The sequence below is a fragment of the Terrapene carolina genome, unplaced genomic scaffold (assembly GCF_002925995.2).
Source record: "Terrapene carolina triunguis isolate 2854851 unplaced genomic scaffold, T_m_triunguis-2.0 Scaffold32862, whole genome shotgun sequence".
NCBI classification, from domain to species: domain Eukaryota; kingdom Metazoa; phylum Chordata; order Testudines; family Emydidae; genus Terrapene; species Terrapene triunguis.
Window position 1 is genome coordinate 1,807,150 of NW_020697213.1, and position 25,709 is coordinate 1,832,858.

Consider the following 25,709-nt stretch of genomic DNA (forward strand, 5'->3'; position numbering starts at 1 on the left):
GGAGATGCAGGTAGGTAAAGGTAATTACTTAAGCACATATAGGGGCAGGACTTACTGGTTTGGAGGCCCAGATTAAGATGCAGAGGAGCATGTGAGGTTGATGATTATATTTCGGGGTGAGTTAATTGACAGAAGGTGAAGGCAGACAAAGAAACTCTGCTTACTGCCTTCTTGAATCCCAATCAGGAATTATGATTAAAGACGCGGCGAGACAACAGAGCCCTGATGAATTGGTGTCTTTTTTTTTTTTTTCCTTTTTGCCGTCATTCACACTTGATTGACTTCAACCTTTCAAGTGCAAAAGTCTCTCTTTTCCATTATTATTCATAGCCATCTGAGTTTTTCTAATTAAAGTGTATGAAAACAATTACTGATCCGTCGTACTGAGTCTGTTAGCGGGGATGACTGCCTTACTGTAATGTGTATAAAAAGCCCACAGTTTTCTATAATGATGTGCTACTGAGGTGTTAGATAATTTTATTTTTTCTACTCTGTTGGGGTTTTTTTAATTTCTCGTTATTTATTTTTCATAATTCCTAAAGATCCTGGGAAAGCACTTTCCCTGCTGCTAAAACGGAGAGAGACATCGCTTTCTTTCTGTCTTTCCTCCTCCGCTTCCCACCTCATTCCCCCTCCTCTGAGTCTGGTGACTATGAATTAATCGGTGACCTTTCACTTCTTGCATTCCCTCTGGACTCACCAACCACAGCCTTCCGAAATGTTCTGCTTTGGAATAAAAGGTGTAATGAGTTTGGCATTCTCCACCCCTTTCCTAGTGCTTCCTCAGTGGCAGCTGCCTTTACAGGGTGCAGACGTCTGTAAAACACAAATGCTGTGGCTGTATCACTCACCTTCAGTGCTCAATTTGTGCCGGGGCTGAGTCCTGGAACTGCTAGGCCTGGCCGTTCAGAGCCCCGGCACCTCTGGGCTTGCTGTGTCAGTTACCAAAGTAAAACAATCACTTGAGCTCCAGCACCTCTTTCATTACAAATGAAGAACTGCTCACATCGCACAGCGCTGTGAGTAGCCAGTGCAGTCCCAGCATCCCTTCCCTCTGCTGTCTGACATCCGAGATCTCTCTCCATCACATCTTCGTTTGAGGCTGTCCAGGTACATGCTCCTGCTCCCCATGAACCTGAGCACGGCTGGATCAGACCCTCTTTCCCTACACAGTCTCTGTAGGGTTTATATCAGTGCTGGCGAGGAAGACACCGTGTCCTATTTAAGAGTTCACAGTATTTCAGCTATACCTTAGTCACAGACTTTGCTAGCATTTCATTAGTCATCCCGCATGCACCTTGTGGCCTTTGACTTAAGTTTGGTTAGAAGAAGGTAGGGAGCTGCACTGTAGGAAAGTATCACATCATTTGTTCTGCCAGGAAATCCAAGGATCCGTCCATTCCTCTGCCTGGCCTGAAAGGGACCCTTTTGTAGCTTCACTAGAGAATGTGACAGGTTAGCACCATCTCCAACATGCCGTCCTCTCCCAGCAGTCAGTGGCTGGAAAAGGGCCCTGTCAGAGCACCAGCACTGGGAGTCAGTTTGGGTTTGCTGCTCCCTCACTCACCAAGAACTCAGGGCATGGAAAGGATGTTCCTTTTAGCATCTAGGTGAGAGGATGCTCACAGACAATCAAAGCAGCAGAACTGACATCAAGCACTTGTTTATGGGGTGAGCTCCTGTATGTGGCTGTGTTATGAGATAGCACTAGTGGGAACAATGGTCTTGAACGGTTTCCTGAGCTGCTGTGTTGGGGAGCGTCCGTTGAAGAGCAGCCTTTAAGTTGCTAGGCATGTGGTGCTCAGCGTTACGTAGGGTTTTGTTGCTGCGTGCCTGATGTTAAACACTGGTCAAAGCACTAGTCCTTTTGGTCAAGATTGTCAAAAGTAACCAGTGATTTTGGATGCCCAACTTCAGTTACTTTATGGGGGCCTGATCTTACGAAAGTGCAGAGCCTGAAACCCAAGCTTCTTTTGAAGTGTCTCTAATCGGGCTTCCAAAAATTGAGCTATCCAGAATCACTAGTTTCTTGTAAAAATCATGGCTTTCGAGTCTTGGGTTGGTGATAGCATAACTGATTGCAAACGGAATTTTGAAGCGAGCCAGAGTAAACACTTGTTTTCTTTCCAACAGTCAGAACATGGAAAGGGTTGCAAAAGCTTTGTGTTTCAGACAGTTTGCCACCTCGTTTCAGTCTTTCTTTATTCATCCTTTCTCTTGTCACTTCTCTTTATTTGTACTCTTCTTTCTCGTGCCCCTCCTTTTTATGCATCAATACACTTTGAAAATAGTGCTGTAGTGCTCCCTAGTTCAAGATTACAGTGTACTTTACAGGTATGATTTAATTAGGGCCTTATTATGTTTTCAGCAGCTTAAGGTGGGCCTTTCAACTTATCTACCTAATTGGTTGCACAAGAAGTTTCACAGCCCATGACAAAACATTGTCAGTGATCAAAGTCTGAATTCTACATAAAGGAAAAATATTAATAATAAGATTATTCTTCGAGTGTGCACTGCTAATTATGTCCAGAATGTAACTGTAGAAACACTTTTGACTGATGTGAGCTTTGTCTAATAAACACGAGTCTTCAATGAGCTAAGAAAAGTGACACCTCTGCTGATGTCTAATTTTGCTTATTTAACGATTTTAAAAACCTTTTTCTGTTTTTATTTCTCCTCTCTCCCATTTTCCCCACCATCCCTCCTTCAGGTGACAACACCGGAAGTGATGATGCCCAGCAGTATGTTTCTCCCAGCAGCCACTCCAGACAGAGATGGAAACACCAATGCAGAGGAGCTGGGGAAGCAGGCTGGTCAGTTACTTAACTCTTAACTGAAAAAAATCATCCTGCTTTGACTTGTGGCCGCTTACTGTTCTTGTTTCCCGTGCACGGCGAGAAAAAGGCCTCATTGCTATCCCTTGCCCATGCAGTTTCTGCTCAGATCATTCATTTCAAAGACCAGTGCAGACAGCAGGAGATCTAACAGGATTTCCAGATGGACAAGTTTGCTTAGGTCAGAAATGAACTGATTTTATAAACATTGTGTCTGAGGCCCTGATTCATGGGCATGTTGGAGCTGATTTGCTCTGCTCCAGGGAAATCTTCGGAGTGATGATGAGCCACCAGAGCTGCTCCTACATCACATTCCTACTAGCGTTGGCTCCATGGTCAGGGAAAAAGGCGTATGACTGGAGTGTCTCTGCACATGGCTGATCCCCCACTGTCAGAACAGCGCCTGGGGATCACTGACAGCCGTGCACAATAGAGCAATCTTGAGGCTGTTCTAATGTATGTCATGGGCAGGTCCAGTGCCCAGATGATCCCCAAACTGGCGTAGACCAATGGTAGCTTAGAACGATCCCCAGACTTGTTTCAAATCCTCCTCCATCAGAACAGAGAACCAGAACCAGTGATTTTGGAAAGGATGTTGTTGTATTAAAACAAGAACTAAAATATCTCTTCAGACATGAGAAATTAGGAGACTGGGTGGCTCAGAGAATTGGTAGTGAGATTTAGAACTTTTCACCTTTTGCTCACTGTCTTAAATACAGCCCAGGAAGCAGCTAATTTCACTGAAGTAACACCACGGTTGAGGCATGTTAGCAAGGCAGCTCAAAATTACATTGGCCTTTTTTATTACCGTATAACATTGTAAAGTCGTGCCTACCAGTAACAGTGGCCAGCTATTTAGTCCTGACTCTATAGCAGTGGTCACCAAACTTTTTTGATCGCGCACCCCTATCAGTAAAGAATTTTTGAGCACTCACCCCCTGCTGCGCCGAAGCGCAAAAAAAAAAAAAGCCGCTCAGACTCCCGCTGCGCACCCAAAATGATCCTCTTGCGCACCCCGCTTTGGCGACCCCTGCTCTATAGTGTGCTCTATAGTATGGCGGCAAAAAAAGGACACTACAGTTTTGGGTGCATAGGTGAGGCCCCTAGTCTCCAGATGGGGAGGTGATAGTCTCTAGGCCAGATTCTATCAGTGTCAAGCCTGGTGCAGGGACCCCAGTGGGAGAGATCTATAAGGAAATTTGGGATTAAGACGACCACCACCTCCTTTCTGCCACAGGGCCTGCATGTGAACAGCACCGTTCCAGAGAGAACACCAGTCGCATGGCTTGGGCTGCTGGAGATGTGCTGATTCCTCAAATCCCGTCCTCAGCTTCAACCAATAGGAGTATCTCTCCCCGACCAGAACTGCTCTGTTCTCTTGGGTAGAACCTGGAGGAAAGGTGGCAGTGGAACAGCTGCTTTCCCTTCCCCAAAAGACTGAGTTCTCCTGGGGCATAGCAGCCTTCAGTGGAGTAGGGACCAGCAGGGGCTGAATTTCACTCTTTCTTTGCAGTGTTAGTGGACCTCAGCCTCAATATCACATTCAGTTCTTGGCACATCATTATCAGCAAGACTTTGACAAGCTGACAGGACAGCAAGGAAAAGTAACAAAGTAGTTATGGGACTGCGGGGTTTAATTTGAGGAGGAATTAAAGGGGGTAAATATGCCCAGCTTTGTTTGAACAACATCATGTGGGAGATGTGTGCAGTCCACGAATAGTCAAAGGGTGTGAAAGTCAAGTAGAAAGAAAAATTATTTAGGGTTGTGCAGTGGGGCATAACATGGATAATGAGGTGAAGTTAAGAAAGTGAAAACTTAGGCTGAATATTAGGGGAAATGTCTGTCCTTCTGCACTAAGGATAATGTGCCGGTATGTAGCGAGGGGGCATGGCCTCCCTCCGAGACTGATGGGGAGGGATGGCCACACACTCTTAATAATAATAATAATAATAATTAATAATTAATGGAGATATCCCATCTCCTAGAACTGGAAGGGACCTTGAAAGGTCATCGAGTCCAGCCCTCTGCCTTCACTAGCAGGACCAAGTACTGATTTTGCCCCAGATCCCCAAGTGGCCCCCTCAAGGGTTGAACTCACAATCCTGGGTTTAGCAGGCCAATGCTCAAACCACTGAGCTATCCCTCCCCCCCTCTTATGCCTCTTATGGGGCATTAGCCTGCTTACAGAAGGGGAAGGTATGTTTTATGAGAGGGCCTTGAGCTACATCATGGGCTGTTGTAATCTTGGGCAGCGGGGGGAGGGCTAACAAAATACTTGGTGAGAAGTAACAGCCTCAGCAGAAGTAGAGGTGAAGGAAAATGCCTCTGTGGCCAGGGAGGAGGAAGTACTGGATCGGATCCAAATTAAGAAATGAATGATTTATATTTTTATTTAAATTGTAAATGAGTGACAGAGACAAGCCCTGTCTAAACTGTATCTTCCTTGCATCACTTCATCCTTTTTGTTCTGGTTCTGTTTTCAGAGACCTCTGAGGACTCCGGAAAAAGCGTTCTGTCATCTGAGAGCATAGAGCACAGTGGAGAGTCCAAACCTGTTCCTGCCGATCAGAGCTCCACCAGAGAGGACTCTGGCTTTCTTTGCTGGAAGAAGGGGTGCAGCCAGGTGTTCAAAAGCTCATCGGCCCTTCAAACGCATTTCAATGAAGTTCATGCTAAACGGCCCCAACTGCCAGTGTCCGATCGCCATGTCTACAAGTACCGTTGCAACCAGTGCAGCCTGGCCTTCAAAACCATCGAGAAGCTGCAGCTTCATTCTCAGTACCATGTAATCAGAGCAGCTACTATGTGTTGTCTTTGCCAACGCAGTTTCCGAACCTTCCAAGCTCTGAAGAAGCACCTGGAGACGAGTCATCTGGAGTTGAGTGAAGCAGACATTCAGCAGCTTTACAGTGGGCTTTTGGTCAATGGAGACCTCCTAGCTCTGGGGGATCCTTCGCTGGCGGATGACCATACTATCATTGTTGAAGATGATAAAGAGGAAGAGAGTGACCTAGAAGATAAACAGAGTCCTACTGGCAGTGATTCTGGGTCAGTACAAGAAGACTCTGGCTTGGAACCTAAGAGGGCCCTACCTTTCAGGAAAGGTCCAAATTTCACCATGGAGAAATTTCTCGATCCATCTCGCCCATACAAGTGCACAGTCTGCAAAGAATCTTTCACACAAAAGAACATTCTTTTGGTCCATTACAATTCAGTTTCTCATCTGCATAAACTGAAAAGAGCCCTTCAGGAGTCTGCTACTGGGCAACCTGAACCTACCAGCAGTCCAGACAACAAACCTTTTAAGTGCAACACTTGCAGCGTGGCCTACAGCCAGAGTTCTACGCTGGAGATCCACATGAGGTCTGTCCTACACCAGACCAAGGCTCGAGCTGCCAAGCTGGAGGCAGCTAGTGGCAGTGGCAATAGTAATGGAACTGGTAATAGCAGTAGTAGCAGTATCTCTCTGGGTTCATCCACACCAAGTCCAGTGAGTACTAGCAGCTCTAATACCTTCACAACCACCAACACCAGCAACGCTGGCACAGCTCCAGTCCCTAGTTTACTCAACCAGGGATCCAGTGAGAGTGTGGGAATTCCCCCTTCGAGTAACCCCGTTAGCGCTAACATCGTCTCTCCTTCTGAGCCTAAGGACGTCAACCGGAAGAAACTGGCAGACATGATTGCATCCAGGCAGCAGCAACAGCAACAAGCTCAAACCTTAGCACAGGCGCAAGCCCAAGTCCAGGCCCACCTACAGCAAGAGCTGCAGCAGCAAGCTGCCCTCCTGCAGTCTCAGCTGTTCAACCCTGCTCTCTTACCACACTTCCCCATGACCACAGAGACCCTGCTCCAGCTTCAGCAACAGCAGCATCTGCTGTTTCCATTTTACATCCCCAGTGCCGAGTTCCAGCTCAATCCAGAAGTTAGCTTGCCTGTGACCAGTGGTGCTCTGACACTATTTGGTACTGGTCCAAATTTGCTGGAAGATTTAAAGGCTCAAGTTCAGCTCCCACAGCAGAGCCATACACAGATGTTACAACAGCAGCAAGGTCAACTATCTTTGTCACAGTCTCACTCTGTCCATATACAACAGAGCCAGCATCAAGAGAAAAAAAACAAATCAGTTATTAAGGAGAAGGAAAAAGAAACCCAGAGGGAAAGGGAAAATGCAGAGAGGGGAGACAGCAGTTCATTGTCTAAGGAGTCTCTGCCTGACAACCTAAAGCCCAAAGACAAGAAAGACTTTGCCCCAGGCAATAGTTCAGAACCCTCCCTACTTCCTCCACGTATCGCATCTGATGCAAGAGGCAATGCCACAAAAGCCTTGCTAGAAAACTTTGGCTTTGAGCTGGTTATTCAGTACAATGAGAACAAGCAGAAGGTGCAAAAGAAAAATGGGAAGACAGAGCAGGGTGAGAACTTGGAAAAGCTTGAATGTGACACATGTGGCAAGTTTTTCTCAAACATCCTCATTCTAAAGAGTCACCAAGAGCACGTTCACCAACACTACTTCCCCTTTAAGCAGCTGGAGAGGTTTGCCAAGCAGTACAGAGAGCACTATGATAAACTGTATCCACTGAGACCTCAGACTCCAGATCCGCCACCACCTCCACCTCCACCTCCACCTCCACTCCCTACAGCACCTCCTCAGCCAGCTTCCACTCCTGCCATTCCTACTTCTGCTCCACCTATTACTTCTCCTACAATTGCACCAGCCCAGCCGTCTGTGCCACTCACCCAGCTCTCTATGCCAATGGAGCTGCCCATCTTTTCACCACTTATGATGCAAACTATGCCACTACAAACATTACCTGCCCAGTTACCACCTCAGCTTGGTCCTGTAGACCCTCTACCTGCAGACCTTGCTCAGCTGTATCAACATCAGCTCAACCCTAGCCTTCTACAGCAACAGCAGAACAAGAGGCCACGTACTCGGATCACAGATGACCAGCTCAGAGTTCTTCGGCAGTATTTTGATATTAACAACTCTCCCAGTGAGGAACAGATCAAAGAGATGGCAGACAAGTCTGGACTGCCACAGAAAGTGATAAAACACTGGTTTAGAAACACTCTGTTCAAAGAACGCCAGCGCAACAAGGATTCCCCGTACAACTTCAGCAATCCTCCAATTACCAGCCTGGAAGAACTGAAGATAGACTCACGGCCTCCCTCTCCAGAACCTCAAAAGCACGAATACTGGGGAAGCAAGAGGTCCTCCAGGACACGGTTCACTGATTACCAGCTCAGAGTCCTGCAGGACTTTTTTGATGCTAATGCTTATCCAAAGGATGATGAATTTGAACAACTTTCTAATTTGCTGAACCTCCCTACACGTGTTATAGTGGTGTGGTTCCAGAACGCCCGTCAGAAAGCTAGGAAAAACTATGAGAACCAAGGAGAAGGCAAAGATGGGGAACGGCGGGAGCTTACAAATGATAGGTACATTCGAACAAGCAACTTAAACTACCAGTGCAAAAAATGTAGTCTAGTCTTTCAGCGCATTTTTGATCTTATCAAACACCAGAAAAAGCTTTGTTATAAGGATGAGGATGAGGATGGACAGGACGATAGCCAGAATGAAGACTCTATGGATGCAATGGAGCTGTTGACGCCAACCAGTTCCTCCTGCAGCACACCAATGCCCTCTCAAGCTTACAGCACCCCCACATCTTCAGCTAATGCAACCTCTTCAGCCTTCGTGCAGCTCACAGCTGAGGCAGATGACTCCTCCATGTATAGTTCTAAAATAGAAGCTACAGATGAGAAACCAAAGCAATCTGAACCTCTGAGTACACAGCAAAACCAAACTCAAGACAAGCAAGTGCAACCAAAGCAAGAGCCGCAGCAGCAGCAGCAGCAAGACCAAGGAGAACAGAAGACAAGTTCAACACACCAAAAGATCTCACCATTATCCTCCCCATCCTCATTACAACAACAGCCTCCACCACAGGCACAGCCACCCCAGTGTCCTTTGCCACAATCAAGCCCAAGTCCATCTCAACTCTCACATCTTTCCCTCAAGCCCCTTCATACGTCCACCCCTCAACAACTGGCAAACCTACCTCCTCAATTAATCCCGTACCAGTGTGACCAATGCAAACTGGCATTTCCCTCCTTTGAGCATTGGCAGGAGCATCAGCAGCTTCATTTTTTGAGTGCACAAAACCAGTTTATCCATCCGCAGTTTCTGGACAGGACACTAGATATGCCTTTCATGCTTTTTGACCCCAGTAATCCACTACTTGCAAGCCAGCTGCTATCTGGAACTCTACCTCAGATTCCAGCAAGCTCAGCCACTTCACCCTCAACCCCAACATCTACAATGAACACTCTGAAGAGAAAGCTGGAGGAAAAGGCCAGTGCAAGCCCTGGGGAAAATGACAGTGGGACTGGCGGAGAAGAACCTCAGAGAGATAAGCGTCTAAGGACAACTATTACCCCAGAACAGCTGGAAATTCTGTACCAGAAGTACCTGCTCGACTCTAACCCAACACGGAAGATGTTGGATCACATTGCGCATGAGGTGGGCTTGAAGAAACGGGTTGTGCAGGTTTGGTTTCAGAACACTCGAGCACGGGAAAGGAAAGGGCAGTTTAGAGCTGTGGGACCTGCCCAAGCCCATAGACGGTGTCCTTTCTGCAGAGCTCTCTTTAAAGCAAAGACGGCTCTGGAAGCTCATATCCGATCCCGTCATTGGCATGAGGCTAAGAGAGCAGGGTACAACTTGACTCTGTCTGCTATGCTCTTGGATTGTGATGGAGGACTCCAAATGAAGGGGGACATTTTTGATGGAGCAAGCTTTTCCCACTTGCCACCAACCAGTAGTGATGGGCAGGGTATTCCTCTCTCACCAGCAAGCAAAACTATGGAGCTCTCACCTCGAACTCTGCTTAGTCCGTCCTCCATTAAAGTGGAAGGAATAGAAGACTTTGAAAGTCCCTCCATATCCTCAGTTAATCTGAGTTTTGACCAAACCAAGTTGGACAATGATGACTGCTCTTCTGTCAACACTGCAATCACAGACACTACAACAGGAGATGAAGGCAATGCAGACAATGATAGTGCAACAGGGATTGCAACTGAACTCAAATCAACATCAGGACCTAGTGAGGGCCTGACAAAGGCTGCCATGATAGCCATGTCTGAGTATGAAGATCGATTGTCTTCTGGCCTTGTCAGCCCAGCTCCCAGCTTTTATAGTAAAGAGTATGACAATGAAGGTACTGTGGACTATAGTGAAACCTCCAGCCTTGCAGACCCCTGCTCACCCAGCCCTGGTGCCAGTGGTTCAGCAGGCAAGTCTGGAGACAGTGGGGATCGGCCAGGGCAGAAACGCTTTCGCACTCAGATGACTAATCTCCAGCTAAAAGTTCTAAAGTCATGCTTTAACGACTACAGGACGCCTACCATGCTGGAGTGTGAGGTCCTAGGTAATGACATTGGACTGCCAAAGAGAGTTGTTCAGGTCTGGTTCCAGAATGCTAGGGCAAAGGAGAAGAAGTCCAAGCTAAGCATGGCCAAGCATTTTGGTATAAACCAAACAAGTTATGAGGGACCCAAAACAGAGTGCACTTTGTGTGGCATCAAGTACAGCGCTCGGCTGTCTGTACGTGACCATATCTTCTCTCAACAGCATATCTCCAAAGTTAAAGACACCATTGGAAGCCAGTTGGATAAGGAGAAGGAGTACTTTGACCCAGCTACTGTACGTCAGTTGATGGCTCAGCAGGAGTTGGACCGGATCAAAAAAGCCAATGAGGTTCTTGGTCTGGCAGCTCAACAGCAGGGCATGTTTGATAATACCCCTCTACAAGCTCTTAACCTTCCTACTGCGTACCCAGCACTACAGGGCATCCCTCCAGTCTTGCTCCCAGGCCTCAACAGCCCATCCTTGCCAGGCTTCACTCCATCCAACACAGGTGGGTTCTGGAACCATCATCTCTCTGCTCAAAGGTGACCTTTTCCCTAGTATTGCGTCTTCAGCACAAATGGATGTTTCCCTGGCAATGTCTGAAATCATTGCTCTGTGATGTTACTTGGCAGGCGTTAAAGAGTAGTTATTTTACCTCTAGTTCCTTAATCCAAGTTCTCTAGCCAGGCAAGAGACTTACTAACTCGCTGTGTCTCTCTCCATATCCGGTGAGCAAGGCCCTGTGTACTCTGGGGCAAGGACCCCTGCTTGCTTTGACACATCCTGTAAATTCTCCAGCACCTTCAAGTAACATGAAATTGAAGCTTTTATTGAATTAAATATGAAAAGGAATGATACAGTCAATACAATATCCCTTGTGTTGTTTCTTTTTATATTAAATTCAATTTAGTACTGCTCCCAAATTTTCAGTATATTGCAGATGTTTGTATTGACAACACAAACTGCATTGTAGAAATGGTGATGGAAAATCTGGTGGTTTTTATATGACATAGCCTTCAGAGTGCCTTACAATAGCACCTACATGCCTATCCATGCAGCCACTGATTCTTTTTGAGCAATAGTTGGCAGTAAAAGGGAAACACAATTCCCTTATGGCCTACTTTCCATAGACAGAGGGTATGAATACTCCATCCTCCCCAGTGGACTCTCCGTTCCTCTTCCTTTGCCAGCTGGAGCAGTCATGGAAAAAAGGCCCTGAATCAGTTTAAACTGAGGCCATTTCTCTCTTTGTCTGTTGGCATCTGGTGAATGCAGTTTGAACTAGTGTATGTGAGCCTCCCCGGGACATGGCAGCTCTCTGGAGGTGTTACAGCAGGAGTGAATTTGCCAATTAAACCTCCCTCTCCCCCCCCCCCCCGGGGTGTCACACCGGGGGAGTTTTTCTACTAATCACCCCCCCCCCCCCCCCCCCCCACACACACTGTTCTTAGTTCCTGGAGGGCTGTGCTCCCCCTCCTCCATGGAACTACATACAGTCCCTGGCCCACGATGAGACATCAACTTAATACCGTAAGATTTCCCAAAGATATTGCAGGAAATTGCCATAGCTGTTACAGGACCCAAAAGGACTATGAGATTCCGCTCCAGAAGCTGCTCTCTGGTATAGTGCATGAGTCTGGGACACCTTCTCTAACAAGGTGTTAACATGACCCTGAAATGGTCCAGCATTAAACCGTTTTAAACAAGCTCCAGGGTTTGGAATACAGAGAGCTCGGGGTGCTTGTTTGCTTGGCAAACACACCATTAAAAATCTTTAACCTTTGATTAAAGATATAGAAAAGAAGGGGGGGCGGAGTTTAAAGCATATGAAATGTAAAATAAGTAAAGCTTTCATTTTAACAACATCTCTTGTTCCTGTTCCCTCTAGCTGAAGAGAGTTTTTTAAAAGGAAGCTCCTCCTGTTTGACAGTCTCATAGATGGTTTTAGAGATGGTAATAACAGTCCTTTTTGGGGAAAAGAGAACTTAGCTGAGATGCTCTTAAGAGATCTGTGGTTATTGTTGCAGTTACAGTCCAATCCCATTTCATAGAAGACAAAACAAGACAAACACACACAAGAGGGGAGAGACAAGAACACCAAAGATTTGAAAATGCAACTTGTCTTTGGTGTTGATTTACATTTGCAGTCTCACTGAGCAACACAGCCATGTAGGGTGACCAGTCATCCCGATTTTATCGGGACTGTCCCGATATTTGTTTGTTTGTCCCGCGTCCCGACCGACGTTCGGTTGGGACACTGGACAAACAAGCAATTTTGCCCTCCGCTCACTGCCCCATTGGATCCCTCCCCAAATCCCTGCCCTAGCCCCGCCTCTTCCCCAAGCACACTGCATTCCTCCTCCCTCCCAAGCTTCTGCTGATCAGCTGTATGGCAGCGCAAGCCTGGCGGGAGAAGGTGGCCCCCAGCACTCACCCTGCGAACTGCTCCAATCCAGCTTCTCCAGGAAGGTGAGCACGGCCCGGCAGAGATCCCGCAGCGGCTCCCTCCGCCCCAGCCCCCGGTAGAAGGTGAGGCAGGCCTGGGCCTCCTGCGCCGCGCCCATGGCTCATGGAGTCTTGGCCATGTCCCGATATTTCATCTTTGTCATCTGGTCACCCTATAGCCATGGCACGCAGTCTTGGCCACTCCTGAGACCTGGCAAGCTTGTACCAGTGTCAGTCCTTGAGTGGTATCAGTAAAGCCTATTTGTTCAGACTAACTGTCTTTTTTTTCCCCCCACTCTTACTGATTTTTATAAACAATCTTCTGTAACGGGATGAGTTGCACTTTTGTTACCTTTTCCCATCTACGTTTCTTGTTACGGGTGACTAGAACCATTTCATACATTTCCATCCGCTTTCCAATAGTTAGGCTCACAACTGAGAGAGGCCTCTTAGGCCCCGATGATTACAGGAGTTCTTTGAATGGAGCTAGGTAGAGCACCTTCTACAGTGCCAGTGGTTTGAGGAAGCCTCATAGTAAGAAAAAGTGCTCTACCAAAGACCCTACTATCGAGTCTAGTTGGAGCACAGTGTGGTTTCCCTGGACTATTGGGGTTTCAGAATAGGGCCTCTTCAGAATGGCCATCTCATCTGCCTGAGAACACTCATCAGGTTGGCATGGCCAAAGGAACAAGAGAGACCATTCTTTGAAGATGCTAGAGGAGGAGATGTCAGAGGACTTGGACCTGCCCTAAGTGTTGCACCCGACTGCTCTTCTTAGGATGTGTCAAATGGTTTCTGATTTGTCAGGCTCTCTCCAGAACTGTCTTTTGCCTGGCACCATATGGAGAAGTCCTCAACAGGAGCCCCAGTTCTAGACTAAGCCAGTGCCATCAGATTCCAGAGTCCACAGTTCCTGCCAGATCTCAACTCAGTCCCCTAGAAGTGTTGAAATCGAGAAAAGCAGGTTCTTTAACATTCTGCTGCAGGTACACCTCAGGGGAGTACCAGAAGGGATCTTGGATAGCTCCAGAGTTTTACCTAGGATTTCCTCAGTATGGGTACAGTTAGAGCTTTTGGAGCCTATGATCCTCCATTTCCTGTATCGGAGAGTGATGATGAAAGATCAGAGTCTCCTTTCCCCAGGAAGTCTCTTCTTCCAGATAAGGCTAAGGCTCCTGTAGCCTGCTGTTTCTGCCTCCCTTGCAGTATTTATGCCTCAGTCACTCTACCTCAGAGGAGGAAGAGGAACTGGTGGGAGAGCCTTCAGAGGCCCCCTTTTTAACCTCATCCCTGGATGAGACTGTCTTAACTACTTCCTCCTCTCCTCTGCGTGATGCCTAGGCCTTTCAGGGGCAAAATGGACAGAATGGCAGTAGCTCTGGAGTTTCCAAGTTCAAGAATTCACAGAATTCGTGTGGTTTCTTGGAACTCCAAGGAAGAGAGAGAAAACTTTCTAGCCTATTAATGAAGATCTGTTGAAACCAGCCAAAGAAGTCTGAAACACCGTGCCTCTGTTGACTCAGTTTCTAGGAAGTTAGATTTTATATACCTATGTGCTATATTCTATAGTTCCCCAGGGAAAGATTTGAATTATTCTGCAAACATCCTTAGTTGTTGTTTCAGCCTCAGCTAATGAATGGTATCTACTCCTGGGGACCCAATGGCCAGTCCTGCTGTAGCTAAGCAAGCATGTGCTGGAGGACTCGACACCAGTTCTAAGAGATTTAGACCCTTGCCCAGCTTCCTGTTCTACTCTTCTTTGGGAACTGTTTATCCCAAGCACAGAAAGCCATTTCTTTAACTGTTGGACCCTAGAGATCATTGAATGGGGCGTTCTCCCTTCGGTTCAAAGCCATGCCAAAATATAAGCATCTTCCCTTTTCAGGGTACTTTCTCAGAAGAAACTATTGTGAGAAGAGGTCTTAATCCTCCTGATAACAAGAACCATAAAAGTGGTGCTAGAGCACAGTGCAGGAAAAGTTTATTATTCTGAAAAGAAATGCTGGCCTGTGTCCTATCCTGGACCTCCATGAATTAAACCAATATTTAAGGAAAATCAAATAATGAATAGCTTCTTTGGGAAGCATAACCCCTCTTCTTCGCCCTCAACTTTCAAGGTGCTACTTCCACATCTCAAGAAGGTAAAGGCACAGGACGTGCTTCAGGTTTATGATGGCCAGAAAACACTACCAGTGCAGGGCATGCCCTTTCAGGCTGGCAGCGGTCCTGAGGGCATTCCTCAAATGCTTGGTTTTGACAGGTACATCTGGTGTCTGATCTCACCGGTACATCCATACCTGGAAGACTGACTTACAAGCTCCCAGTTTTATAGCAGAGTAATTCATGTCTTGGAGGAGACTTGCTCCTTCTTTGTTTCCTCTCAGCAGGGCATAGGCTGTCTTCTGTGATGGGTGCTACTAGAGAATGTCTTAACGTGGATACCTTTCTCTGCTCTCGTTCATTAGATAACAATTGCAGTCTGAGTTGAGGGGTGCACCTAGGAGCTTTGAATCTTCATTGTCACGGAGACCTGAGGAGTCCAGGCCCATACAAATGTGCTAGAGGTTTAAGTCATCAGATTGGCTATCAGGTCCCATTTCCCACGGATCAAAGCAAATTCAGTGCCGATTCTCTCCGATACTATGGTTGTGATCGATTACCTGAACAGAGGAAGCAAACCATGAGAGTGATGCATTCACAATGAAGGACCATTAAACACTATTTTAGCCAACAACCATGACTCTGAAGGCTGCAAATCAGCATGAGTAGTATCTCTGGATCTCAGTGGCTCTTCTGACATATGCAGGATGAGCTCATCATGAACTCAACATGCTGCAAGTCAGAACAGCAGTGTCTAAAATTCTGTTTGAGAGCTGACAGGGATCCCCAGTGCACAAGAGTCAGGAAGATTTGACAGGACAAAGCTAGTGTGACCTTAGTTATGCCAGACTAGATATAGCACAGCTGGTTCTGGCTCTCTAAAGATCATCCGCTCCACCTCCCTCAAGTCAAGATCCTTTATCCCATCCAAACAGCAGGGTGTTCACCTGACAACGTGACTTCTGAATTTCTCGGGCAGGATGTCTTCAGCTGAAGAGATTAGGGCAGCGCTGCTGGAGTCCAGAAAACCCTTTACTAGAAGTTATGCTAGAAGCCATGGCTTTGTTTCCTGCCTGGTTACCAGACTTTTTCCACTCTCTGACAGTCGCAAAGCAATTCTCAGCCATGGCAAAGGTCTGGCTCCATCACTGTTTGTACTTATCATGTCCCTGTGAAAGGGAGCACGGTATTTACCAGTCCCCTGATGAAACCATTTTACAGGCTCTTACAAGCATATGCTGTCCCATTCAGGGGTTTTATTGGTTCTTGTACCGTGAATTTCATCTTATCCATACTCAGAGAGGGGCTCTTAATTCATGGGATCTTCTTCCTCTATCACTTCCTGCTGAAGGTCTTGGTGTTCTCCAAACGGCAGACCCTGTTGGCCAGCCCACCTTATACTGCATTGGTCTGTCTTAAGCCTCAGCCCAAATTTCTAACCAGTGTTGTATCAGATTTTCACTTTGGGCTATATCGCTATCTTTATTTCTCCCAAAGTCCCATCAGTATCCTGTGGAGATGAGGCTACATACTCTGGCCGTTAAAAGCAATCAGCTGCTACTTAGAAAGGACTACCCTGTTTAGAAGTCAAATAGATTATTGGTGGTCTTTAGAGAAAACTCCAAAGGTTGAGCCATCTCAACTCAAAGGCTGTCTAAGCAGATAAGACTGTACATCCAGGAATGCTCTGAATTAGCTGCTGCTCTTGTGTTTGAACATCTCAGGGCTCACTGAACTAGAGAACAGCAGCTTCAATGGTATCTATCCATATTATGCCCTTATCTGAAATACACAGGGCTGCTGCATGAAGCTCAATTCACACCTTCACAAATCACTGTTGTCTCAAGACAGCATCCAGAGCAGATGCTGGCTTCAGAAGGGCATTGCTTCAGTCACTGTTGAACTCTCCAGGGCTCCTGTGCTCAAGCAGGCCACTACTACTCTACGCCTTTGTGCAGGCAAGAAAGGGATTACTCACCCAGGGTAACTGGCTCTCTGAGTGAATTGCCTCCAGAGAGCCATACTGAGCCTCTCTTCTCCTTTTCTTTGGAGGCCAACTGTGAGTGAGTCTTGTGGAGGTATAGTGGGAACGGGGGTGGGGTGTTTACACCTTCGGTGTATGGATTGCAGTGCCAAGGGAATTGCACGCACCTGCAGACTGCCAGCTGCTACTCAAACAGTTCCATTGCAGGCAAGCACCTCCTATGGTAGGTCTGGAGAAGCCAGAGTCCCCACTGGTAAATAATCCCTTCTTTAGACAGGTGGAAGGCCTTTCAACCTTTGGAGTTGGGGCGGTTTAGAACTGGCACTGAGAGGGGATGCAGTTCCTCTTTCCTTCCTCGCTGTGAGCAAGAGCAAAATTGACCTGAAAATATTTGCAGTTCTTGAATCCGTTGCTCCCCACTCCAGCCACTCTTGACAGCAGCAATCTGCCCAGCTGCACCAGCCCCAGTATTGGGATGGATACCCTGCATCCAACAATGGATAAGGATGTAACTGGATAGGCCTGCTCAAATCAGGAGTTAGGGTGTGTCTACACTGCTTGGGCTTGTGGGGCTCAGGCTGTGGGCCTGTAAGATTGTGGTGTAGAGGTTCAGGCTTGGGCTGGAACCCAGGCTCCAGCACCCTTCCATCTTGCAGCTCCCAGAACTCAGGCTGCAGCCCTAGTGCAAACATCTTCCTGCAGTCTTATAGCCCCATAGCCCACGCCCCAGTCATCTGATCCAGGCTACCTGTGGATGTGTTACTGCAGTGTAGGCGTGCCCCTAGATGGTTAACGATACTAGCATTTAAATTATTATAATTCGTTTTCAGAATCCACACCACACCAAGATAAATAGGGCATTTTGCACCTCACTGAGAGCTACTTTCCCCAGTTCGTGACTGTATTCTGGCCCTTCTGCTGCTGCTGTGGTGTAAAGGAGCTAGAAGCAGCTGGATCTCTCCTGCTAGGAATGGCCTTATGCTGCCCCTCTTGCCCTGACCCAGCTCAGGCTTTGGGAAGTACAAAGGTGACCTTTCACCTCCTGAGCTGTCTCTCCTAAGAGGCACAGCTTAAAGTCAGGGCTATTTTTGGCTGTCTGCAGTATTTCCTGATTCTGCATCAGTTTGTGGTCCGTTCACCTTTGAGCAGTTTGCAACTATAAGGCTGGAATTTCCCTAAATGAAGGGTTAGATTCTGCAGCACGAGTCTGCAGGAAGGGCTGGATGCTGCAGCAAATCCCACAGCTGTGGGATCCCTGAAAACATGGGCCCTGCCTATGAGAAACTGAGAGCGTTTGTTTTATTTCCTCTTAAGGGCATCAGGATACTTTCTTTTCAGGAGCTTGTGTGCCAATGGCAGTGGACAGGACTGATGCTTCAAACCCTTTCAGCAGCACTCCTTTTGCCCCAGCTATTAACAACTGTAGAGTAAAGATTCACAGCCCTAGAGACTATATTGTTACTGGCTATCCCTTCTGCTGGGAAAACTAGCTAGCTTCATGTTCCACTATTAATCCATCTCCTTTGTGAGTATACATTAGGGTGCATTTACTTCCACCCAAAATACTAGGTTCTTGCCTTAAGGGGATATCTAAATACCACATAAACTTTGAAACTACATCAAGGCTGTATGCCCAAAGCATCCCATACTGGAAAGGCAGAGGCAGCATTAGAGGTTTATGGATCCATGAATTTTTACCCAATAAGGACAAAAGAATTTAGAAACTCAGTCTGTTCAGTTCTTTGCAATAGCCATGCCTAGCTCTCCCTAATCTAGAGAGAGTTTAATGAGGTTGATCATTTCTGATGTTCACAATGACTTTGCTTGGCACAGGCACTTTCCCTTCTACTCTTGAGCCCTTTGGCCGAAGGAACAACGGCTGCTTGTGCAGCTGTAGAAAAAGTACCTGTCAGAGACATCAACTCTTCGTCTCTTGGGCATTATGACAGACATTCAGAAAGAGTCAAATTGCTACTGTGGATTTTCAGTTCTTTGGAAGAAATTGAAACAGCTTTCTCTGCCGCCTAGTAAATTACCTGGTTCTAGTTACCCTAGCTCATATATTGTTTTTTGACTCACCAACCTGTCCAATCAAGGGAAGCTTCTAAGAGAAAGGGAATGTGGGGTTACTGGTTTCCTTTGAGGCCTTCTTTGCACTAGGCTTTTTTTCCGTAACATTTCCCATCAGTTTTAGTAATAAGGGTTAAAAAGCCAGCAACTGCCAGCACCACCTCTACACTTTTCCTACCATCAGTGGAGCTGCCCCCATGAGAAATTTTAGGGGTGAAAACCTACTGTAGACACATTCCTTGGTGCAGCTCCCTAAGTCTTTTCTTCTTTCTGCTTCCCCAAACTAAGACTTTCCTTGGTTTCCTTTCCAGTCAGGAAAAAAGTCAGGCCTAGAATGCCAAGATACAACAACTTTGTATAGAAGGGAAGTGATTATAGCAAACTGCTGTGACACATCCAAGGAACCACCCATAAGTACTGTGTACCTGGGAAGGGAAATGGGGTCTCCTCTGTAGGAATAACTCCAGTTTGGGAAACATAGTTATGTCTAGGAAAGACTTTGATAAAAGTATGCAACAGAGATAAATGAATAATTTGTAGTTAATAATTTATTCCATGCGTTTTTGCCTTTTATTGGTTTGTAGTTTGTCTACAAACTGATGGTGATTTTTCTCTCATAAATTATCTGGTGGAAAATATCTGGCAAATTTCATGTACTCTGTGGCTTGTTATTAAAGCTGTATTGTTTAGTTGTGATACATCACAAAAGGCACGTGGTATTGTTTCTCTTCCCTCAATGGATGAGTGTAACCTTTATAATCAGATAAACATTCACAGGTAGAATCATAGAATATCAGGGTTGGAAGGGACCTCAGGAGGTATCTAGTCCAACCCCCTGCTCAAAGCAGGACCAATCCCCAACTAAATCATCCCAGCCAGGGCTTCGTCAAGCCTGACCTTAAAAACCTCTAAGGAAGGAGATTCCACCACCTCCCTAGGGAACCCATTGCAGTGCTTCACCACCCTCCTAGTGAAATAGTGTTTCCTAATATCCAGCCTAGACCTCCCCCAGTGCAACTTGAGAAATCTTAAATTTACTTCCTGCAGGGATCCATGCTGGTCAAGATTAATCTTGTGAAAGCTGACAGACTGTGGCAAAAAAGAGCTGTGACACAAGCAAATTCATTAAGATTTCAAATTAATATTTATCCAGATCTAGTATTTATTGCAGGAAACCAAGTGAAAGAATGTAGGAATTGCCAGTCTGGGTCAAACCAGAAGTCCTCCTTGTCCAGTACCCTGTCTCCAACAGTGGCCAATATCAGCTGCTTCAAAGGAAGGTGCAAGAAACCCTGCAATTGGCAGTGACAGGAGAACCTGCTCTTAGGGGAGGATCTCCTAACTCTCATTAGTCAGAGATCAGTTTATGCAACTGTCTCTCAGTGGGGAGCCCTCCTTGTATCTGGAAGAATGGTATTTCATAATTGATACGGGACATGAATTGGAAGGAAGTTAGAGTTAGCTCTGGAATTAGAGGGGATAACTTTCAGATAGGCTGACGTGGGATGATCTGATTGGCCACACCAAAATAGGAAATGGAAAATGACTTTATGCTTTGAGGTAACTGGGCACAGCTTTTGGTTGGAACAGAGGCAGAGGATAAGAGTAGTCAGTACTGAGCAGAGCAGATCCATTCATGAGAATGCTCCAGTTATATCCCTCTAGAAAGAGTTACCTTACAGTTCTTGTATTCCATTGGTGATGTTTGACTAATCACATGCTCTTTCGGCTGTTGTGACACTGGAAACATATGCAGTACCATCACCAGAAAGTAGGGTTGCCGATATTGGTTGGACTTATTCCTGGAGGTTTCATCACATGACATGTTATTTCATTAAAGATTAATCTTTAATTCCTGGAAACTCAAGGACAGTTGTGGAGGGTTGGCAACACTACCATAAAGGAGTCACTTGTGCTTAGTCCATAGCAGCTCATGTATGGCTATTTATATTTAAAAATCCCTTCTGTGGGGTTAATTACTTCTATCCTTACAAACTAGCATTTCTAGATTGAGGTCTGCACCTAGTCAGATGAGGCTGTGTGACTGATCGTTCTATCGCAGAAAGGCCAGCAAAGAGAGGACCAGGGATCTGAGTTGTCTACAATCCTATTATTAGCATATGTCTACCCAGCAGCTAGACATCCATGGCTGGCCCATGCCAGTTGACTCGGGCTCGTGGGGCTTGAGCTGCGGGGCTGTTCTATTGCTGGTAAGATGTTCCGGGCTTGGGTGGGAGCCTGGACTCTAGGACCCTGCGAGGTGGGAAGGTCACAGAGCTTGGGCTCCAGCCAAGCCCAGAACATCTACACAGCAATGGAACAGCCCCATAGCCCAAGCCCCAGAAGCCTAAGTGAGCTGGCATGGGCCAGCCGCAGGTTTTTCTTTGCTGTGTAGACAGACCCCTAGTGTTTGTTTTCAGTGGTGCCCACCGTGTACTAGGCACCGTACGGACACAGAAGAGGGCATAGTCCCTGCCCCAAAGAGTTTAGGCTGAGATTTTGCAAGCTGCTTACTGGGAATGGGCCATCGAAACGCCAGGTGCCTTTGAAGATCTCAGCCTGACGCTCTGAGAAGAGCTGCTGGGGAAGGGAAAGGTCATTGTGGTGATTGGCCACAGCCTAGCATTGCGTGTGATAAAGCTTGGCTTTTAGAAACAGAGACTCTCCCAGTTTGCCACTGAACACTGGCTCCTTCGCAGGGTGGGAGCGGAGAACGTTCGCTGCTTTTGCCTTGCTGAAGTTTAGAGTTTTTCCAGCCCTTACAATTTGCAGTGCACAATATTCCTCACTCAGCTAGCTGATCTGGGATTGGATTGTCTGACTGCCTAAGGAAGATGTTGGCTAGTGAAAGAGTTGTGGATTGTTGTCTCTTGCCCTTCTCTTTACCTGCCCCTTTTGTTATTGACGATGGTTTCCCAGCAGTTCCCTTTTCCCCCCCATCACCGGCTTTTTCACTTGCTTTTCCAGTCCTGTGGCTGGACACAACAAACATCATATCACTTTATACACAAAACAGATTAGTTACAATGCAAGTGCTTATTCTTTTCTGCTGTTCTCCCTGGCCTCGCCAATATTCCCCTGGCTGCTCTCTCTCCGACCCCTTGGACACCCTCCAGCAGTTCCTAAATAATGGATTGTGGCAGACATTCATCTGTCCTGGCCAAATAAGGGACATTCCAAGCATCTCTAGTATGAAGGGGATTCTGTACTTCATATCCATGTAACATTTCCTAGGAAAGCAGACACTCATCAGCATTCTGCAACCATTAAGAGAGGGATTTTGCCAAACTAAGAAAAGAGGGTGGGGGAGGGAGAGGTCTTCAGGTGGTTGGACACTTGTGTTAGGGGAAGATCTGCTTTCCTCAAGGAGGACAGTGGGGGTCCGTGAACTGGCAAAGAAAACAAGAAAAGGAGGGCTCCTCTTTTGCACCTGTTCTAACCAGTTCTTTTGCTTTTCCCCTCTCCTCTTGCTCTGCACCACTCCTTTCCTTCCCTGTTTGCCCCTCCTCCATTCTCTTCTTTCCTGCTATTTGTCATTTAAAAATATTTTTAGGCTAAAACTTATTTTCATTAGTGGAAAAATGATTGCAGCACCTTCGCACCCCATCCCCTCTGCATCAGTGCTGCTGTCCACCCGTGGCATTCTGCCAAGTCAGCACTGCCCCCTCTGCCTCCGTGCCCGACAGGACTCTGCTTGTAGCCAGAACAGGGCAGGACAGTCGGGCCCCTTGCTGTGGGAGTGGTATGGGAAGCTGATCTCTGGTGCCAGGTATTAGGCAGCTAAATATGGTGAGTCAAACAGCCCTGTCGCCAAAACTAGGTAGGGAAACTGAACGGATTAACTCATTACTCCTAGGTGTTTATCTGGCCTGTATAGTTTGAGCTCCTGACAGTCTTTACTATCTGTATGAACCGCCCCTCTAGGAGGCAGGGCAGTGCTCTTATCCCCATTGTGCAGAGAGGGAACTGAGGCACAGAGAGAGGCCAAGTGACCTTGCCCAAGGTCCCAAAGGGAGTCTGGCTGAGCAGGGAACTGAACCCGGGTCTCTGGAGTCCCAGGCTAGCGCCCTGACCTCACATTTCTAAAGCACGTTGTAGGTTAAAAGTGTCACTTACAGAGCTGCTCCCGTGCAGCCTGGCTCATGGCTGAGCATCTGGCGTCAGGTGACGCTGCTGGGATCCAGCCTGGGCCGGGCCTGTTCGGCCACAACTCCTGGTAGGACTCGTCGACCTGCATGGTGCTGAGTGATTTTATTGTTGCTTCCCCCCCTTTTAGCTTTAACTTCTCCAAAACCCAACCTGATGGGTCTGCCCAGCACAAGCGTCCCTTCACCTGGCCTTCCCACGTCTGGATTACCAAATAAACAGCCCTCCGCCTCGCTGAGCTCCCCAACTCCAGCACAACCAACCGCGGCACTGGCCCCTCAGCAGCAGCAGCAGCGCAAGGATAAGGAAAGTGAGAAGATTAAAGAGAAGGAGAAGGCGCCTAAAGGGAAAGGGGATTCCCTGCCAGGGCCCAAGAAGGAGAAAGGAGAGGCACCTGCGGTGACCCTTTCCGCCCCCCTACCCACCATGGAGTATGCGGTGGAGCCTGCCCAGCTTCAGGCATTGCAGGCTGCCTTGAATTCAGACCCAACAGCCTTGCTTACAAGCCAATTCCTTCCCTACTTTGTCCCAGGCTTTTCACCCTATTACGCCCCTCAGATTCCCGGGGCCTTGCAGAGCGGGTACCTGCAGCCCATGTACGGCATGGAAGGCCTGTTCCCTTACAGCCCTGCTCTGTCCCAGGCTCTGCTAGGCCTGTCCCCTAGCTCCTTGCTGCAGCAGTACCAGCAATATCAGCAGAGTCTGCAGGAGGCGTTGCAGCAGCAGCAGCAGCAGCAGCAGAGGCAGGTGCAGCAGCAGCAGCAGAAAGTGCAGCAGCAGCAACAGCCCAAAGGAAGCCAAACCCCCGTCCCCCTGGGGGCTGCTACCCCAGACAAAGACCCTGCCAAAGAATCCCCCAAACCAGAAGAGCAGAAAAATGCAGCCCGTGAGGTGTCCCCCCTCCTGCCCAAACCCCACGAAGAGCCCGAAGCAGAAAGCAAAAGTGCGGACTCCCTGTGTGACCCCTTCATTGTTCCAAAGGTGCAGTACAAGCTGGTCTGCCGCAAGTGCCAGGCGGGCTTCAGCGACCAGGAGGCGGCCAGCAACCACCTGAAGTCCCTCTGCTTCTTCGGCCAGTCTGTGGTGAATCTGCAAGAGATGGTGCTTCATGTGCCCACTGGCAGCAGCGGCAAGGGCAGCAGCTCGTACCAGTGTGTGGCGTGCGAGAGCACAGTGTGTGGGGACGAAGCCCTGAGTCAGCATCTCGAGTCAGCCCCTCACAAACACCGAACAATCACAAGAGCAGCAAGAAACGCCAAAGAGCACCCCAGTCTATTACCTCACTCTGCCTGCCTCCCCGATCCTAGCACCGCATCTACCTCGCAGTCTGCCGCTCACTCAAACGACAGCCCCCAACCCCCTCTGTCCTCCTCTTCCTCTTCAGCTTCCCCACACGCCTCCAGAAAGTCTTGGCCTCAAGTGGTCTCCCGGGCTCCACTTGGGAAGCCGCCTCCTCCTTCTTTCCCTCCTCTCTCCTCATCTTCAACGGTTACCTCAAGTTCATGCAGCACCTCAGGGGTTCAGCCCTCGATGCCAACAGACGACTATTCGGAGGAGTCTGACACGGATCTTAGCCAAAAGTCAGATGGACCGGCTAGCCCGGGGGAGGGGCCTAAAGACCCCAGCTGCCCGAAGGACAGTGGTCTAACTAGTGTAGGAATGGACACCTTCAGATTGTAAGCTTTGAAGATGAACAATACAAAAATGAATTTAAATAAAAAAATTAATAACAAACCAATTTCAAAAATAGACTAACTGCAATTCCAAAGCTTCTAACCAAAAAAAGAAAAAGAAAAAAGAAAAAGCGTGGGTTGTTTTCCCATATAACAATGCCGGTGGGTTTTACATTTTTTTCTTTTAATTAAAAAAATAAAAACTCTTACATTTGTCCTTTTGAAGGTCCTGTTGGTCTGGGAGACAAAAGTCCATACTGCCTCCTTAATGTCTTTGGAGCTTAAACCCCTTGTATATTGCCCTTTTCCAATAACGCCCCCACATTGATAGCACAGCAGAGGCCGGCATGCACTGTATGGGAAAGCAGCCCACCGTGCTACAGTTTAAATTTCTTGTTATCTTAGCATTCAGATACCAATGGCTTGCTAAAAGAAAAAAGAAATGTAATGTCTTTTTATTCTCAGGTCAATCGCTCACACTTTGTTCTGTTTTCAGAATCATTGTTTATATATATATATATATGTGTGTGTGTGTGTGTATATATATATATATATATATAAATGTTTTTGTTTGTTTTTTGGGGGTTTTGTTTTGTTTTTTGTTCCAGAAAAGAATTTTGTTTTGTTGGGTTTTGGGGAGGGTTGTTTTGGGCTGGGGGAGGGGTTGTTTTTTGTTTTTTAATTTAAAATGGGCAGAAAGTATTCAAGAGAAACAATGTGAACTGCTTTAGTTTTCTGGGGATTTTAAGGGTAGCTTTTCTGATGAAGCCAATTTCAAGGGGAAAAGTTAAGCACTCCCACTTTTCAGAAAAAAAACAACACAAAGAGTGTTGAGGACTTGGAGCTTAAAAATAAGTTTTAAAACAACTGACTTTCTGTATTTATGATAGATATGACCATTTTTGGTGTTGAGTAGATTGTTGCATTGGAAATGAACTGAAGCAGTATGGTAGATTTAAAAGAAAAAACCCTTTTGTGTACATTTAGCTTTTGTATGGTCCAGCTGACGGCTTCTCATTTGATGTTGTCTTGTTCATTCCTA

At 47.0% G+C, this 25,709-nt stretch overlaps 1 protein-coding gene across 2 annotated transcripts in view; it reads left to right on the top strand.

Moving 5' to 3' along the window:
- The window catches only part of LOC112106278 (zinc finger homeobox protein 3), a 175,334-nt gene extending 150,470 nt beyond the window's left edge, over positions 1-24,864 (top strand). For both annotated transcript variants that reach the window (XM_029914168.1, XM_024199438.2), the window contains 3 exons: positions 2,711-2,813; positions 5,319-10,757; positions 23,125-24,864. In XM_029914168.1, coding sequence (XP_029770028.1) covers positions 2,711-2,813; positions 5,319-10,757; positions 23,125-24,674 — 7,092 coding nt within the window. In that variant the 3' untranslated portion in view covers positions 24,675-24,864. The remainder of the gene's footprint in view (positions 1-2,710; positions 2,814-5,318; positions 10,758-23,124) is intronic.
- Positions 24,865-25,709: the final 845 nt, after the last annotated feature.